Source organism: Rana temporaria, chromosome 4 (assembly GCF_905171775.1).
Source record: "Rana temporaria chromosome 4, aRanTem1.1, whole genome shotgun sequence".
Lineage (NCBI taxonomy): Eukaryota > Metazoa > Chordata > Amphibia > Anura > Ranidae > Rana > Rana temporaria.
The window spans coordinates 476,986,008-477,005,434 of NC_053492.1; the positions used below are offsets into that span (position 1 = coordinate 476,986,008).

The 19,427-nt window shown below is 47.0% G+C and overlaps 1 protein-coding gene across 1 annotated transcript in view; it reads left to right on the forward strand.

Moving 5' to 3' along the window:
- Positions 1 to 16,913, forward strand: part of ALK (ALK receptor tyrosine kinase) — a 388,017-nt gene extending 371,104 nt beyond the window's left edge. Inside the window, exons 25-26 of the mRNA XM_040351843.1 lie at positions 598 to 688; positions 16,735 to 16,913. Of these exons, the coding sequence (XP_040207777.1) occupies positions 598 to 688; positions 16,735 to 16,830 (187 nt within the window). The 3' untranslated portion in view covers positions 16,831 to 16,913. The remainder of the gene's footprint in view (positions 1 to 597; positions 689 to 16,734) is intronic.
- Positions 16,914 to 19,427: the final 2,514 nt, after the last annotated feature.

Genomic DNA, 19,427 nt, shown 5'->3' on the forward strand with positions numbered 1-19,427 from the left:
ATTTTTTATACTGTTTTATTATATTAAATGTTTTTATTTTGTATTCTTTAATTTCATGTTTCATAATTTTTTTTCAATTCTATTCTATTCCATTATTTTATATTCTGTTCTATTATTTTATTTTATATTATATGCTGTTTTATTCTAGTCTTTTATTTTATATTCAATTTTTTTCTATACTGTTTTATTCTATTCAATTATTTTATTTTCTATTATTTCCTTTTATATTGTATGCCTCTTTTTGTAATTCTATTCTATTCTTTTATTTTATATTCTATTCTATTTTATTATTTTATTTTATATTATATTATGTTTTATTCTGTTCTATTCTTTTATTTTAGATTGTATTCTGTTCTATTTTTTTATATTTTGTTTTATTCAATCCAATTTTTTGGATTGAATAAAATTCAATTTTCTAATTTTTTGGATTGAATACAATTCTCTTTATTCCATTATATTGTTTTCTATTCTAGTCTTTTTTATTCCACCTCTTACTTTAACTAAAAAACAAAATATTGCCTGGAGTCTGGATTTAATGATATCTGTCAGAATGTAGCGAGTGACGTTTTTCAGTGTTTGTCCTCCTGTAACCCGCAGCTATCGTATCATGACGCAGTGCTGGCAGCACCAACCTGAAGACCGTCCTCAGTTTTCCATGGTCTTGGAAAGAGTCGACTACTGCACACAGGTACGGCGGGGGGGGGAAGGGAAAAAAGAGCGCACAAAATGTAATAAAAAATAAAATGTCTACTGACTGGAATGGTAGCAGCTGATTGGAGAAAAGCCGATGTAGCTCCGATATTTAAAAAGGGCCCAAAATACATCCCTGGGATTTACAGAGCAGTCAGCCTGACACCAATAGTATGTAAGCTCTTGGAGGGGATGATAAAGGACTATCTACATGATTTTGGTAATGAGAACGGTATCATTAGCAGAAATCAGGATGGATTCATGAAGAATCGTTCTTCCCAAACCAATCTATTATCCTTCTATGAGGAGGTGAGATGCCATCTAGATGAAGGAAGGGGCCCCGTAGACACGGTGTATCTGTATTTTGCAAAAGCATTTGACACGGGTTCCCCATAAACATTTGCTGTACAAAAAAAAGGTCCATGGCATGGACCATAGGGTGAGTACATGGGCCATAGGGTGAGTACATGGGCCATAGGGTGAGTACATGGACCATAGGGTGAGTACATGGAGCATAGGGTGAGTACATGGACCATAGGGTGAGTACATGGACCATAGGGGAAGTACATGGACCATAGGGTGAGTACAAGCACTATAGGGTGAGTACATGGACCATAGGGTGAGTACAAGCACCGTAGGGTGAGTACATGGACCATAGGGTGAGTATGTGGACCATAGGGTGAGTACATGGACCGTAGGGTGAGTACATGGGCCATAGGGTGGGTACAAGGACCATAGGTGGGTACGTGGACCATAGGGTGAGTACATGGACTATAGGGTGAGTACATGGACCATAGGGTGAGAACCTGGATCACAGGGTGAGTACAAGCACCGTAGGGTGAGTATCATGGACTATAGGGTGAGTACGTGGACCATAGGGTGAGTACATGGGCCATAGGGTGAGTACAAGGACTATAGGGTGAGTACATGGACAATAGGGGAGTACATGGACCATAGGGTGAGTACAAGGACCATAGGGTGAGTACATGGACCATAGGATGAGTACATGGGCCATAGGGTGAGTACAAGGACTATAGGGTGAGTACATGGACAATAGGGGAGTACATGGACCATAGGGTGAGTCCATGGACCATAGGGGTGAGTCCATGGACCATAGGGTGAGTCCATGGACCATAGGGTAAGTACATGGACCATAGGGTGAGTACATGGACCACAGGGTGAGTACATGGACCACAGGGTGAGTACACGACCATAGGGTGAGTACAAGGACCATAGGGTGAGTACAAGCACCGTAGGGTGAGTATGTGGACCATAGGGTGAGTACAAGGACCATAGGGTGAGTACATGGACCATAGGGTGAGTACAAGGACCATAGGGTGAGTACATGGACTGTAGGGTGATTACATGGACCGTAGGGTGAGTACAAGGACCGTAGGGTGAGTACATGGAGCATAGGTGTGAGTACAAGGACCATAGGGGGAGTAACATGGACTATAAGGTGAGTACATGGACCATAGGGCGAGTACATGGACCATGGGGTGGTTACATGGACCCATAGGTGAGTACATGGACCATAGGGTGAGTACAAGGACCATAGGGTGGAGTACAAGGACCATAGGGTGAGTACATGGAGCATAGGGTGGAGTACAAGGACCCATAGGGGGAGTACATGGACTATAAGGTGAGTACATGGACCATAGGGCGAGTACAAGCACCGTAGGGTGAGTACGTGGACCATAGGGTGAGTACAAGGACCATAGGGTGAGTACATGGACCATAGGGTGAGTACAAGGACCATAGGGTGAGTACAAGGACCATAGGGTGAGTACAAGCACCGGAGGTGAGTACGTGGACCGTAGGGTGAGTACAAGGACCATAGGGTGAGTACATGGACCATAGGGTGAGTACAAGGACCATAGGGTGGAGTAACATGGACTGTAGGGTGAGTACAAGGAGCCGTAGGGTGAGTACATGGAGCATAGGGTGAGTACAAGGACCATAGGGGGGAGTACAAGGACCATAGGGTGAGTACAAGGACCATAGGGTGAGTACAAGGACCATAGGGTGAGTACATGGAGCATAGGGTGAGTACATGGACCATAAGGTGAGTACATGGACCATGGGGTGAGTACATGGACCATAGGGTGAGTACATGGACCATAGGGGAGTACATGGACCATAGGGTGAGTACATGGACCATAGGGTGAGTACAAGGACCATAGGGTGAGTACAAGGACCATAGGGTGAGTACAAGGACCATAGGGTGAGTACAAGGACCATAGGGTGAGTACAAGGACCATAGGGTGAGTACAAGGACCATAGGGTGAGTACATGGACTGTAGGGTGAGTACAAGGACCGTAGGGTGAGTACATGGAGCATAGGGTGAGTACAAGGACCATAGGGGGAGTACAAGGACCATAGGGTGAGTACAAGGACCATAGGGTGAGTACAAGGACCATAGGGTGAGTACAAGGACCATAGGGTGAGTACATGGAGCATAGGGTGAGTACATGGACCATAAGGTGAGTACATGGACCATGGGGTGAGTACATGGACCATAGGGTGAGTACATGGACCATAGGGGAGTACATGGACCATAGGGTGAGTACATGGACCATAGGGTGAGTACAAGGACCATAGGGTGAGTACAAGGACCATAGGGTGAGTACAAGGACCATAGGGTGAGTACAAGGACCATAGGGTGAGTACAAGGACCATAGGGTGAGTACATGAATTGAAAACTGGCTACAAGGGCGAGTTTAGAGGGTGGTGATAAATGGGGAATACTCGGAATGGTCAGGGGTGGGTAGTGGATATAGTGCATATAGTGACCCGTTGCTGTATATAGTGACCTGTTGCAGTATATAGTGTCCTGTTGCTGTATATAGTGGCCTGTTGCTGTATATAGTGTCCTGTTGCTGTATATAGTAACCTGTTGCTGTATATAGTGTCCTGTTGCTGTATATAGTAACCTGTTGCTGTATATAGTGACCTGTTGCTGTATATAGTGGCTTGTTGCTGTATATAGTGTCCTGTTGCTGTATATAGTGGCCTGTTGCTGTATATAGTGTCCTGTTGCTGTATATAGTGACCTATTGCTGTATATAGTGACCTGTTGCTGTATATAGTGACCTGTTGCTGTATATAGTAACCTGTTGCTGTATATAGTAACCTGTTGCTGTATATAGTGACCTGTTGCTGTATATAGTGACCTGTTGCTGTATATAGTGACCTGTTGCTGTATATAGTGACCTATTGCTGTATATAGTGACCTGTTGCTGTATATAGTGACCTGTTGCTGTATATAGTGACCTGTTGCTGTATATAGTGACCTGTTGCTGTATATAGTGACCTGTTGCTGCATATAGTAACCTGTTGCTGTATATAGTGACCTGTTGCTGTATATAGTGTCCTGTTGCTGTATATAGTGTCCTGTTGCTGTATATAGTGACCTGTTGCTGTATATAGTGGCCTATTGCTGTATATAGTGACCCATTGCTGTATATAGTGACCCGTTGCTGTATATAGTGACCTACTGCTGTATATAGTGACCTGTTGCTGTATATAGTGACCTGTTGCTGTATATAGTGTCCTGTTGCTGTATTTAGTGACCTGTTGCTGTATATAGTGACCTGTTGCTGTATATAGTGACCTGTTGCTGTATATAGTGACCTATTGCTGTATATAGTGACCTGTTGCTGTATATAGTGACCTGTTGCTGTATATAGTGACCTGTTGCTGCATATAGTAACCTGTTGCTGTATATAGTGACCTGTTGCTGTATATAGTGACCTTTTGCTGTATATAGTGACCTGTTGCTGTATATAGTGTCCTGTTGCTGTATATAGTGACCTGTTGCTGTATATACTGGCCTATTGCTGAATATAGTGACCTGTTGCTGTATATAGCGACCTGTTGCTGTATATAGTGACCTTTTTTCTGTATATAGTGACCTGTTGCTGTATATAGTGACCCGTTGCTGTATATAGTGTCCTGTTGCTGTATATAGTGACCTTTTGCTGTATATAGTGTCCTGTTGCTGTATAGAGTGTCCTGTTGCTGTATATAGTGTCCTGTTGCTGTATATAGTGACCTTTTGCTGTATATAGTGACCTGTTGCTGTATATAGTGACCTGTTGCTGTATATAGTGACCTGTTGCTGTATATAGTGACCTGTTGCTGCATATAGTAACCTGTTGCTGTATATAGTGACCTGTTGCTGTATATAGTGTCCTGTTGCTGTATATAGTGTCCTGTTGCTGTATATAGTGACCTGTTGCTGTATATAGTGGCCTATTGCTGTATATAGTGACCCATTGCTGTATATAGTGACCCGTTGCTGTATATAGTGACCTACTGCTGTATATAGTGACCTGTTGCTGTATATAGTGACCTGTTGCTGTATATAGTGTCCTGTTGCTGTATTTAGTGACCTGTTGCTGTATATAGTGACCTGTTGCTGTATATAGTGACCTGTTGCTGTATATAGTGACCTATTGCTGTATATAGTGACCTGTTGCTGTATATAGTGACCTGTTGCTGTATATAGTGACCTGTTGCTGCATATAGTAACCTGTTGCTGTATATAGTGACCTGTTGCTGTATATAGTGACCTTTTGCTGTATATAGTGACCTGTTGCTGTATATAGTGTCCTGTTGCTGTATATAGTGACCTGTTGCTGTATATACTGGCCTATTGCTGAATATAGTGACCTGTTGCTGTATATAGCGACCTGTTGCTGTATATAGTGACCTTTTTCTGTATATAGTGACCTGTTGCTGTATATAGTGACCCGTTGCTGTATATAGTGTCCTGTTGCTGTATATAGTGACCTTTTGCTGTATATAGTGTCCTGTTGCTGTATAGAGTGTCCTGTTGCTGTATATAGTGACCTTTTGCTGTATATAGTGACCCGTTGCTGTAAATAGTGACCCGTTGCTGTATATAGTGACCTATTGCTGCATATAGTGACCTGTTGCTGTACATTGTGGCCTGTTAGCGATTAATTCCTGCAAACTTCTAAAGTTACTAAAAGCTTAATTTTACCATTCCTGCCAGCTGGACTAATAGCCATATAGATACAGTGGAACCTCGGATTACGAGGATAATCCGTTCCAGGAGAACGCTTGTAATCCAAAGCACTCGCATATCAAAGCGAGTTTCCCCATTGAAGTCAATGGAAACAAAGATAATTTGTTCCGCATTGACTTCTATGGCATGCAATACCGCATGTGGCCAGAGGTGGGGGGGGTGGGGCAACGGAGGGCCTCGGAAATACTCGGAAGGGCTCAGGGGCAGCTCAGCTGATCTCGGAAAAGCCTCGAAAAGGCTCGGGAGCTGAGTTTTTCAGAGTATTTACGATCGGCTTCGATCGCCCCCGCACCTCTGGCCAAATGCGGTGCTGCACGCCACATTAGCTTGAATTCTGCTCGTTTTTGCGAGACAACACTCGCAAACCAAGTCGTTAACCGCGTTACTCGTAAACCGAGGTTCCACTGTGAATATATATACACTGGGCTAGATTCAGCAACGATTTATGCCGGCGTATCCATAGATACGCCGCGTAAATTCAAAGCTGCGCCGGCGTATCTAGCTTTCTGAATACAGAAAGCTAGATACGCCGACATTAGCCTAAGATCCGACTGGCATAAGTCTATTACGCCGTCGTATCTTAGGGTGCATTCTCACGCTGGCCGCTAGGTGGCGCTCCCGTCGTTTTGGGGGTAGAGTACGCAATTACCTAGCCAATTCACAAGCGTACGTGCGCCCCGGCGGTAGTTTTTTACGTCGTTTGCGTAAGGCTTTTTTCGGCGTAACGTTGCTCCTGCTATTAGGAGGCGCAGCCAATGTTAAGTATGAACGTCGTTCCCGCTTCGAAATTGAATTTTTTTGCGTCGTTTGCGAAAGTCGTTCGCGAACAGGGCTGGACGTAATTTACGTTCAAGTCGAAACCAATGACGTCTTGCGACGTCTTTTGAAGCATATTTGGGATATGTACACGGACTGCGCATGCGCCGTTCGTAAAAAACACGTCAATCACGTCATGGTCATCACACATTAGCAATAAAAACACACGCCCCCCCTTTCCACATTTGAATTACGCGGGCTTACGCCGGCCCCATTTACGCTACGCCGCCGCAACGTACGGAGCAAGTGCTTTGTGAATACTGCACTTGCTCCTGTAAGTTGCGGCGGCGTAGCGTAAATCCGATAGGCTGCGCCGCCGTAAGAAGGGGGCGCAGCTACCTGAATCTATCCCACTGTATGTATGTCAGACTTTGCACATCCCCCGCTCGCCGTATCACACCCGCGTTTAATCTTCACCGTATTGATCCTGAGGCCGGATCTACAAAAAAAAAAAATGCTGCAGAACTGGAGAGACGTTTGTATGATTCAGCGTCGGACCCCGGTGACCCCGATCAGAAACACGCCCGCGTTCCATCAAAGAACCGCGCCGGATTATCGGAGACTCTAAAGCAACGCAGCCCCCGGGACGGCGGCCAACTGAGGACGCGCGTCGCGGGGCAGACAATTATAAATCAATTAACGCCGGCGTTTCATTAACCTCCGGCGGGATCATCTGTTGTTTAATTAAGCATCTCGCCGCGGGAACCCAACAACACAAAGGAGCCGGAGACAAAAGATACAAAGAGAATCGAAAGGCGCGATAAAGACGGCGAGGAACGGAAGATCCTGACGCAGCATTCTCAGCACAATAAAAGTCAATGCCGGGCGCAGGCTCTATAAGTGATGGGATTGTTCTCCCGGGGGGGGGGGGATCGCTCACACCGAAAGCATTAGGAAACGCTCGCCTTGTTGGCCTTTGAGGACGATTGTTACAACGCCGCGCCGGATAATTGCGTATTTCCCAGCTCACCCATAAATCGCTCCGCGTTCCCAACAGCACAACTCATTTGTAGTGATGCCTCCACCTCCCTCCTATGAGGTTTATACACTCACCGGACACTTCGTTAGGTACAATCGCTTGGTAACACAAATTGCTAATCAGCCAATCACGTGGCAGCAACTTGATGTATTTAGGCATCTAGACGTGGTGAAGACAATTTGCTGAAGTTCAAACCTGAGCATCAGAATGGAGGAAGGAAGGGGATTTAAGTGACTTTGAACGCGGCGTGGTGGTTGGTGTCAGACGGGCTGGTCTGAGGTCTGGTTTACAGAGAATGGTGAAAAAAAGAGAAAATATCCAGTGAGCGGAGTTTGTGTGGAGGAAAATGCCTTGTTGATGTCGGAGGTCAAAGGAGAATGGGCAGAAGATAGAAAGTCTACTGGAGCAGAAGCATCTTGAGGAGGGAGGGGACATGGAGGTCATTTATTTGTCTACTGGGGCAGAAGCATCTCGAGGAGGGACGGGACATGGAGGTCATTTATTAGTCTACTGGGGCAGTAGCATCTCAAGGAGGGAGGGGACATGGAGGTCATTTATTAGTCTACTGGGGCAGTAGTATCTCGAGGAGGGAGGGGACATGGAGGTCATTTATTTATCTACTGGAGCAGAAGCATCTTGAGGAGGGAGGAGACATGTAGGTCATTTATTTGTCTACTGGGGCAGAAGCATCTCGAGGAGGGAGGAGACATGTAGGTCATTTATTTGTCTACTGGGGCAGAAGCATCTCGAGGAGGGACGGGACATGGAGGTCATTTATTAGTCTACTGGGGCAGAAGAATCTAGAGAGGGAGGGGACATGGAGGTCTTTTATAATCTACTGGGGCAGAAGAATCTAGAGGAGGGAGGGGACATGGAGGTCATTTATTAGTCTACTGGGGGCAGTAGCATCTCGAGGAGGGAGGGGACATGGAGGTCATTTATTAGTCTACTGGGGCAGAAGAATCTAGAGGAGGGAGGGGACATGGAGGTCATTTATTAGTCTACTGGGGCAGAAGAATCTAGAGGAGGGAGGGGACATGGAGGTCATTTATTAGTCTACTGGGGCAGAAGAATCTTAGAGGAGGGAGGGGGACATGGAGGTCATTTATTAGTCTACTGGGGCAGTTGCATCTTGAGGAGGGAGGGGGACATGGAGGTAATTTATTAGTCTACTGGGGCAGTAGCATCTTGAGGAGGGAGGGGACATGGAGGTCATTTATTAGTCTACTGGGGCAGTTGCATCACTAGTTGGAATATTACATATCGGTCATTTAGGGGTCTGCAGGAGCAGTAACATGACTAGAAGGAATTTGACATGGAGAACATTTAGGAGTCTACTAGAGTAGCTCAATAACTGGAAGGGAAGTTACATTGAGGTCATTTTAGGAAACTTTATAGCAGTAGCATCACTGGGAGGAAGGTGACATGAGGTCCTTTAGAAGGCTACTAAAGCTAAGACATCAGGAGGGAAGGGACATGGAGGTCATTTAGGAACCTTACTGGAGTAGTAACCTTAATGGATGGAATGTGACCTGGAGGTCATTTAGGAGTCTACTGAAGTGTCCCACAAGGAGGGGTGCGTGTGCATCGAATGAGGCAAATACCGCATGAGCTGGGCAGAACGTTCCTCGAGGTAGATTGGAGATCCCCTCATAGACACACTGTACAGAAGCTGAAACTGGTCAATATGCACAGATTAGACACCATTTCGGGTGGTGGGAGGGAATATTAGCTCCTGGAGGAAAACCATGCAGTGGAACTAAATCCGGGACTTGAATGCTTCCTTCTTTTTGCCTCTATGTGTCCCCAAATCCTAGGCATGCGCCTCTATTACAAGCATATTCTCTGTTTATATGCCTCTGTAACATCAACCACTTCCGTACCGTAGGGACGTCATATGACATCCTGGACTTTAGTGGGAGATATCTGAATGATGGGGGCAGCTACAGGCATCATTCAGATATTCTTTTTTCAGGCGCGATTCTGCGCACCATAAGAACAATCATAGCGGCGGTTCCGCAACTTGATTGTTCTTACAGGCGGCGGGAGGGGACGTTCCCCCTCCCGCCGCCATCCAGTGCTTCTCTGGGCTCTCCCGTGCCATCGGAGACACGGATAAATTAATCGGGCCGGGGCGCCGAATGAAGAGCATAGAGATGTCCGGTGACCAGATGGTCACCGATCATATCTATGACCGTCGGAGGCCCGGACGCAACGTTATGACGTCACGCCCGGGTACCCGGAAGTAAACAAAGCCGCAATCGCGGCTGAAAGGAAGAGATCAGTGATTTTTTTTCACGATCTCATGATTTCCAGCCTGGAGGAGAGATGTGGAGGTCTTATTGACCCCGCCTCTCTACATAAAGTGGACCTGTCACACACTATTCCTATTACAAGGGATGTTTACATTCCTTGTAATAGGAATAAAAGCGATAAAAAAATGTAAACAAAAGTGCAAAAAACAAACAAACAAGTAAAAAAAAAAAAAAAATATATATAAAAAAAAAAATTAAAACGCCCCTGTCCCCCGTAGCTCGCGCCCAAAAGCGAACATGCACGTAAGTCCCGCCCACATATGTAAACGCCGTTCAAATCACACATGTGAGGTATCGGCGCGTGCGTTAGAGCGAGAGCAATAATTCAAGAACCCTAGAACTCCTCTGTAACTCTAAACTGGTAACCTGTAAAAAAAAATTAAAGCGTCGCCTATGGAGATTTTTATGTACCGAAGTTTGGTGCCATTCCATGAGTGTGCGCAATTTTAAAGCGTGACAAGTTAGGTATCTATTTACTCTGCGTAACATCGTCTTTCATATTATACAAAAAAAAATTGGGTTAACTTTACTGTTTTGTTATTTTTTAATTCATGAAACCGTTTAAAAAAAAAAAAGGCGTTTTAAAAATTATTGCGCAAATACCGTGCGAGATAAAAAGTTGCAATAGCCGCCATTTTATTCCCTAGGGTGTCTGAAAAAAATAAATATATATAGGCCTTGATTCACAGACAGCGGCGCACATTTATGCCGCCGTAGCGTATCTCCTTTACGCTACGCCGACGCAGCGCAGAGAGGCAAGCACTGAATTCACAAAGCCAGTGCTGCCAAAACTGCGCTGGGTTTCCTAGGCGTTAGCCGGCGTAGGTGGAAGTGGGCGTGAGCCATGCAAATGAGGCGTGATCCCATGCAAATGATGGGGGCCGAGCGTTAGACAGATACGTATAAAGAACAGCGCATGGACGCATCCAAGTGCGCATGCTCAGAATCACGTCGGAACTACTCCCTAAGATACGTCGGATCACTGCCTACGACGTGAACGTAACCTACGCTCAGCCATATTCACATCCTAACGTAAACTAAGTAAAATACGTCGGCTTGTGTTCCCTGGTGCAGCCCTTTGCATGGATGCTGCTGAGTTACAAACCTCTTTTATGGGCATAACTTTACGCCGGACATATGACTTTACGCGCACTGGCGTCAGGCGCACGTACGTTCGTGAATCGGCGTATCTCCCTCATTTGCATATGTGAATAGAAAATCAATGGGAGCGCCAAATGCGTCCAGCGTAAATATGCGCCCAAGATACACCGGCGTAGGCAAGTTACGTCGGTGGGATAAAGCCTGTTTTTAGGCGTATCTTAGTTTGTGGGCCCGGCGCAGAGATACGACGGCGCATATTTGCACTTACGCGGCGTATCTGAAGATACGTCTGCGCAAGTGCTTTGTGAATCCGGGCCATATTGTTTGGGGGTTTTGAGTAATTTTCTAGCAAAGAAAATATGATTTTTACATGAAGGAGAGAAGTGGCAGAATAGGCGCGGCATGGAAGAGTTAATGAATTTATAAGGGTGCCGGGCACTTCACAGAACAGTACAATATCCGTAGTACCCCCAGCGCACTCGCCTCGCCTTTTGTCAGAGTAATAAAATGCAATAAAATGAAGAATCTTCGGCTTGCCGCTTCCAGGCCCCGGTCACTGAGTGGTTACATTTTATCATTCGCTTTCCTACTCCCTGCAGGAAAAGTCTTTACGCCGGGGCCAGTCAATAATACGAAGAAATATCTGCTGCCTAAAAATTGTGTGCGCTTATCAGAAAATTAAATACCCACATAAAGGAGAGAGAGAGCGATTACTGAGCGGCGAACAGTTTGTCAAATTCACTAATATTATGATTTGCAGAGGCTGGACGCTTCCAGAGAAATCAATCTGAATTATTAATAAATATTTGTGATTGATTGCGAAAGTCCGGCCCCGTAGTTCGTCTTCGTGCGCGCTCTGCGCTGACATCGCCTCATTATTTCGAGAGTTACTCCTTTGCAGTTCCTCATTCAGTCGTTTGATAAAATAAACTGGCCTCAGACGTGTAGTTAAAATAGACAGCGATAAAGGGCTCTGGGGCTGGAGAGCTGTCTTATGCGCCCCTTATTCTGGTCCGGGGGGAACAGGGGGGGGGGGGAGAGTCAATCTGAGTCAGGGAGATGATAAAGTAGAACATTTGCAATTCTAGTGAACAGGGAGTGTGGGGAAAGAATGAGAAGCTACGAGATAGGTTGGTGACCTGTTCCCTAAAAGACGTGACCTATCACGAAACGCGTCGGGCGGGGGTTGGTCCGGGAAGTCATCACGCACGCCGTAAGTTTGGGTGGTGATTCTGTATGCAAATGATCGATCCTAACATTACGCCTGTGAGCGATTGCTAGTTATTGTTGAGAATAAATCCTGCATATATTGAAAAAAGGGAAGAGGGGGGTAAAACAGCCCAGACAGGATTCATCAAGGAGGAACAAAAACTGGTTATAGCAAAAAAAAAAAAAAATTTTTATTGTGTGTATCTTAAACGATATTGGACCATGGAGAGTTTCATTTATTTTGGAGAGTGACACATACCCTTTAATGGTTGTCTGCCGAACTGAAAAGCCAGTGTGAGCGCCACCAAGAGGAGAGACAAGCTACTGGGGATGTGGAGCCAAAAGATTCCTCCTAGGACTGAGGAGCGTTTTTCTCATGCTGTGTTTAACCTATAATGATCTGGAGGTTATTAATTACAGTAAGGACTTGCAGGGCCGTTATAGTGAATGGGCACACCTGGGCACTGCCCACGGGCCCCAGGTGCATTGGGGGGCCCCTGATCAGGGCGATGTGTTTGGAGGAGTGCACTGGTGATTTGGTCGCTCCTCTTTGATAGGAGTAACTGCAGTGTCACTGCTGCCAGAGGGAACAGCGGCTGGCCTCTGCTGGAGAGAGGATTCCGCTTTCTTCTGCTTCGAGCAGGGGGTGCAAGAGAGATGGAGCTGAGAACTCACCTTAGTCTCAGCGTGGGAGAGGAAGGAGAAGTTAGCTTAATTGCAGGGGGGGGCACAACTCTGATGTAAGGGGGCATTGTGATGGGGTGAACCTGATATACTGTATAGGGACACTATGATGGGGGAACCTGATGTATGGGGACACTGTAATGGGGGCACCTGATGAATGGGGACACTGTAATGGGGGCACCTGATGAATGGGGACACACACATATGGGGGAACCTCATGTACATGGGCTCTGTGATGGGGGAACCTCATGTATGACACTTGATGTATGGAAACACTGTGATGGGGGAACCTGGTGTTTAGGTACTCACTCATGGGGGAACCTGATGTTTAGGGACACACTCATGGGGGAACATGATGAATGGGGACACTGTAATGGGGGCACCTGATGAATGAGGACACTGTAATGGGGGCACCTGATGAATGGGGACACACACATATGGAGGAACCTGATGTTTAGGAACACACTCATGGGGGAACCTGATGTTTAGGTACACACTCATGGGGGAACCTGATGTTTAGGGACACATTCATGGGGGGACCTGATGTTTAGGGACACACTCATGGGGGAACCTGATGTTTAGCTACACACTCATGGGGGAACCTGATGTTTAGGTACACACTCATGGGGGAACCTGATGTTTAGGGACACACTCATGGGGGAACCTGATGTTTAGGGACACACTCATGGGGCACCTGATGAATGGGGACACTGTAATGGGGGAACCTGATGTATGAGGACACTGTAATGGGGGCACCTGATGAATGAGGACACTGTAATGGGGGCATCTGATGAATGGGGACACTGTAATGGGGGAACCTGATGTATGGGGACACACATATGGGGGAACCTGATGTTGAGGACACACTGCTGGGGAACCTTATGTACACTTGATGTATAGAAGCACTGTGATGGGACACCTGAGTATGGGGACACACATATGGGGGACCTGATGTTTAGGGTAGGGTGACCAGACATCTCTGGTTTCCAGGGACAGTCCCCAGATTGAGGACACTGTCCCTGGACCAAGTCTGTCCCCGGTTTTGTCCCTGGATTAAATTTGAACAGGGGCTGGAGCAATTTCAAAACCAATCAGTGTAGAATAAAAAAAAAAAAAAAATCTGAATTACACACCACCGCTCTGCCGCTCCTACTACCTTAGAGGGGTATTTTCATCTTGTCCATCTGATCATCCCCCCAAAGCTACTACCCTTTGTTCCACTTGACCCCCCCCCCCCCCTTCTAGACTGTAAGCTCTAACCAGCAGGGCCCTCTGATTCCTTCTGTATTGAATTACATGGCTGCTGTTAGGAATCATGGGGCCACTTACAGCCTACCTGACGCCCCCCCACACACATACACAAAATACATGAAAATTATTATTAATGGACACAAATGCCACCCCAATTCCCCCTCCTAGTACAACAAATCCCCCTGCCTGCACAATTCCCCCAATCCCCTCCTATTAGCCCCCAAATTCCCCCACTGGCTCCTGATACACAATCACCCCCATCTCCCCTCCCAGCACAAATCTTCTTTCTTCAATCCCTCTCCTCAGGGCCGATCCTAGTCAGGGTGCTTTGCACCCAGGCGCGTGCAGAGGTGGGGGCGCCAATGTGTATACACACACTAAAGTGCCTCAAAGAAGCCACTTGCAGGACATTTTTGGACGTCCTGCCAGCGCACCGCTCCAATGTGAAAGCATCCGGGCTCTCACACTGAGATTGCAGATGAGGCTTTTTTTCAGGCGCTATTTTTAACGCTAAAGCGCCTGAAATAAAACCTCCAGTGTGAAAGGGGTCTAATGGACCATCTTCTGTACTATTGTCTGCAGTCTCTGACCATCTGCTATATCATGTCTGCAGTCTCTGACCATCTTCTATATCATGTCTGCAGTCTCTGACCATCTCCTGTACTACTGTATGTCTGCAGTCTCTGACCATCTCCTATATCATGTCTGCAGTCTCTGACCATCTCCTGTACTACTGTATGTCTGCAGTCTCTGACCATCTCCTATATCATGTCTGCAGTCTCTGACCATCTCCTATATCATGTCTGCAGTTTCTGATCATCTCCTGTACCATGTCTGCAGTCCCTGACCGTCTCCTGTATCATGTCTGTAGTCTCTGACCATCTCCGGTATCATGTCTGCAGTCTCTGACCATTTCCTGTATCATGTCTGCAGTCTCTGACCATTTCCTGTATTATGTCTGCAGTCTCTGACCATCGCCTGTATTATGTCTGCAGTATGTCTGGGGGTCTTTCTAACAGAAGCCCTCTCTGTGTCCATCACAGAGGCCCCCCCCCTCCAGGTCCCAATAAAGTTCTCTGCTTCTCTTCCTGTATTTTGTTTATTGTAAAGAGATCATGTAAGGATCCCGGGGTAATGAAGACTTTGTGGGGGAGCATCTCTGTGGTTGAGTCATTGCCATAGAAACATTTGTAAAGGGGAGGAGTTAGTAAAATGACCACGCCGATGTGGGGGCGCCAGAAATATTTCTGCACCCAGGCGCCTGTGACCCTGGGATCGGCCCTGTCTCCTAGGACACATTCCCACAAATCCCTCCTCCCTAGCACAACCCTTTCTAAGTTACTCTTTCCAGCAAGGGAAGGAGCTCAGTGACAGCAGGCCAGGTTCATTATCCCTCCATGTTTATCACCCAGCAGCTAAAAGTCAGCGGGAGGGAGAGGGGAAGAAACCTGGGCGAAGAGACATGGTGGGCATTGTTCTCTAGCAATCCTCCTGTTGTCCGGGCCCCTCTGTGTGCCAGGGCCCTCTACAGGAGGGCTGGTGGTCCCCCCCTATCAGCGGCCCTGTTAAATTGTATTGTAATTGTCTTCCCCAATAAAAGCTTGCGCAAACTGTTGGCGCTATATAAATCCTGTATAATAATAATAGTAGGGTTCCAACTAGGGTTGTCCCGATACCGATACCAGTATCAGTATCGGGACCGATTCCGAGTATTTGCGGGAGTACTTGTACTCCCACAAATGCCCCCGATGCCTGGCCGAATACTTGTCCCCCCCCCACTGCCACAACGCGGCGCCGCCGCAAACCCACCACCGCCACCGCTGCATACCGGAAAGCCGCCGCTGCCACATTAATCTGCGTGCGGGGAACATTACAGCTTTCGTTTGAATAGCTGTGTTCACCGCCACGCCGCGTATAGACACTTCCCCTTGCTCGGGATTTGACGGGTGATCTGTCCAATCCCGAGCAAGGGGGAGTGTCTATACACGGCTTGGCGGGGAACACAGCTATTCAAACGAAAGCTGTAATGTTCCCCGCACGCTGATTAACGTGGCAGCGGCGGCGGCATCATCTAGGTATGGGGGACATGGCTGGATATATGGGGGGGACATGGCTGGATATATGTGGGGGACATGGCTGGATATATGTGGGGGACATGGCTGGATATATGTGGGGGACATGGCTGGATATATGTGGGGGACATGGCTGGATATATGTGGGGGGACATGGCTGGATATATGTGGGGGGACATGGCTGGATATATGGGGGGACATGGCTGGATATATGTGGGTTACATGGCTGGATATATGTAGGGGACATGGCTGGATATATGGGGGGACATGGCTGGATATATGGGGGGACATGGCTGCAATATGTGGGGGACATGGCTGCAATATGTGGGGGGACATGGCTGCATATGTGGGGGGACATGGCTGCATTTGGGGACACATTTAAAAAAAAGTATCGGTATTCGGTATCGGCGAGTACATGAAAAAAAGGATTGGTATTTGTACTCGGTCCTAAAAAAATGGTATCGGGACAACCCTAGTTCCAACCCAGTTTTTGAAAGAACTTTGTACCTAAAACGATCAAACGTTGATTTGTTCACCGCTATTATTTTTTCTTTTTTCTGCAGGACCCTGATGTTATAACACGCCCCTTCCTGTGGAATACGGACCTTTGGTGGAGGAAGAAGAAAAGGTTCCAACTAGACCAGAAGATCCAGATGTGATCCCGCCACTCCTGGTGACCCTGAAAAATCAGGGAAAGAAGACAAATGCAAGCCTCGCTCTCCACCTCCATTCTCACCCACTAGAAAAGTCCAAAACAGGGTTCATGCCGAACCGAAGGGACAGGCGGAACCTAGACCGTTCTCAGAAGGTGGACAATGGCAACTTGGTCTTCGCTCAAGCTAACCCGTCAAATGAGCTTCACAACAGAAACAAATTCAAAAATCTTGGAATCCAACGTACGGCTCGTGGTTTACTGGGAAGGCGGTGGACAAAACCATTTCTCCTCCGAGGAACCAGTCCCTGAGAACAAGAACACAGTTATTGAGGGGGGCTGCCCTGTTGCCCCCAGGGTAACGGCCAGTAGACTCCCAGGCTCCTCGTATTACTACAGCCGTCCACACTGACTTCAAACATTCAGGAAGTGCCTCTGTTTAGGTTCCGCCACTTCCTTGCGGCAAAGTCAACTATGGCTATCAGCTACAAGGCCTGCCTGTAGAGACACCAGTGGCACCATTGTGTCCCACGAAACACAAAGACGTTATCCTCGGAGCAAGAGTAATATAACCCAGGAGACTGTCTAAGTCCCAATAGGGACAATAGGGAGGACTGGCAGGATCACCATACTGGTAGAAAATATACCAATAAATATTTTTCAAGTTGTGCCAAACATTTAATTGTGAACCTTAGAAAGCTGGGTCAGCTCTACAGGCCCATGGTGGTCTCAGTTGGTTATTCTTGACTTTATGTAACCGGGACAAGAATTCTCTTGAAATGAGTTGTAAAGGCTTTTTTTTTATTAAAATAATAAACAGGTTTATACTTACCTGGTGAGTGCAACGGTATTGCACAAAGTGGCCCTGATCCTCCTCTTTTGGGGTCCCCTGAAGGGCGCTCTTGGCTCCCTCACTTCTTTATGTGCCACCACTTCCTATCTGGGCACACGTGTGGGTGTTCTCCCAAGCTCTGTTGTGTGCGTCCATAGACACACACACACACACATGGCTCAGCCCCACCCCAGAATTTGATTGACAGCAGCAGGGGCCAATGGCTCCCACTGCTGCCTGTTGGTCTTGATAGAGAGAGAAGAGAGCCACAGCGCTGGACTAAGTGAGGACTGACAGACTGGGACATTTTTTTACCTTAATGCATTTTGGGAGAAAGGGGGAGGAGATAAATCAAGGGCTACTCCAGAACGGGACCCTGATCGCCAGCAATCAGGGTCCCGTTCTGGAGTAGCCCTTGATTTATCTCCTCCCCCCTTTCTTCCAATTATCATACACAGGATGATGGTACCCACCCCTATTCTTGCTGAACCAGTGAGGCAACCCATTTCAATCCCTTCATGCATTTTGGTCAAAAGAGTTTCCCTTCAGAGCCACTCGAATAGAGCGCTAAATGGTGCCAGTGCCAAAGATGCCAACAGGGCGTGAGCCAGTCAAACACATCTACAATGCTGGGTAGCAGACTTGCACGTAGAGCTTCTACTTGGGTATTTTTTTTTTATAAGAGCTGAAATCCTTTGCATGTAAAACAAAGACTGCTTAAATAAGAAGTCAGTTTTTTTTATATCCCTGTTAGAAAACTCCAAATACTTGTAGGGAGGTGCAGTCTGCTTTCTCGCTGCAGGTGGCGCTCTTCTGCAGCAGCATTGCAGTTGGAGGGGAAGTCAAGAGGAACACGTTTCCTCTATGGTTTCCTGGGTCACTGGGGAAGCTATCCAATTGGATGCTGCCACCCCATGTAACTCTAGCAGCCATCTTGGGTCAGACAGAACCTATTTAAGGCCCTGCCTGTCAGGCTTGGCACGCATTTTGGGTTGAGTTGAGAGGTATCTTGATATAGCATGGTCTTACCCCGAAGGGGTCCCAACGTGCTACAAACACATAGGGTAGAGTAGGGACAGGTCAGCTATCCGTCAGTGGACAGAACTAACGATAGGGAAAGGTTCCAGACAAGGAGGGAAAGCATAGGATTTGCAACTTCTCTGGACATCTTCCCGATTGGGCCGGAGACGTCCAAGGCCACATTCTGCCCCCTCCTAACAAGTGCTGAAACCTGATCTCTACACGCAGTTGGGACCCCTGTGAGTGTTCCCGGGTTGGGCTGTCTCCCACCGGGTTTATTGTAAACTGTCTTTGCATTACTTCAATACAAGTTCTTTACATCCCGCTTGGACTGTGTGTGTTATTGCCGCTGCACCCCACCTACATACTTCCTATTGGTGGTTTTTATAGAAGGCCATTAAGGATCACACTGCCATTTCATTTTCAGCCAAGGAAGCCGCCATCTTGGCCTCTGTTTGATCTTCAACTGCCATGATGCTGCACATGTCATTCATTTTCATTTGGAATTTTGGATGCCCAGATGGGGAATGATCCTGAGTTGGTTTAAAAAATAAAAGACCTGCTACCAAGGGCAAAAACATTTAAAAATATTCCTAAAATGTCATTACACCAGTACCGGGACAGGGTTGTTTAGCTCCCAGGGCAAGGATCCAGAACTGCGTGCCGAAGAATAGGTGGACCACCCTGCATTCATTCTTTGGCCCCTCGCTTCACTGCGCCCAAGGCAGCTCCTTCTCTGCCAGTTAACTACT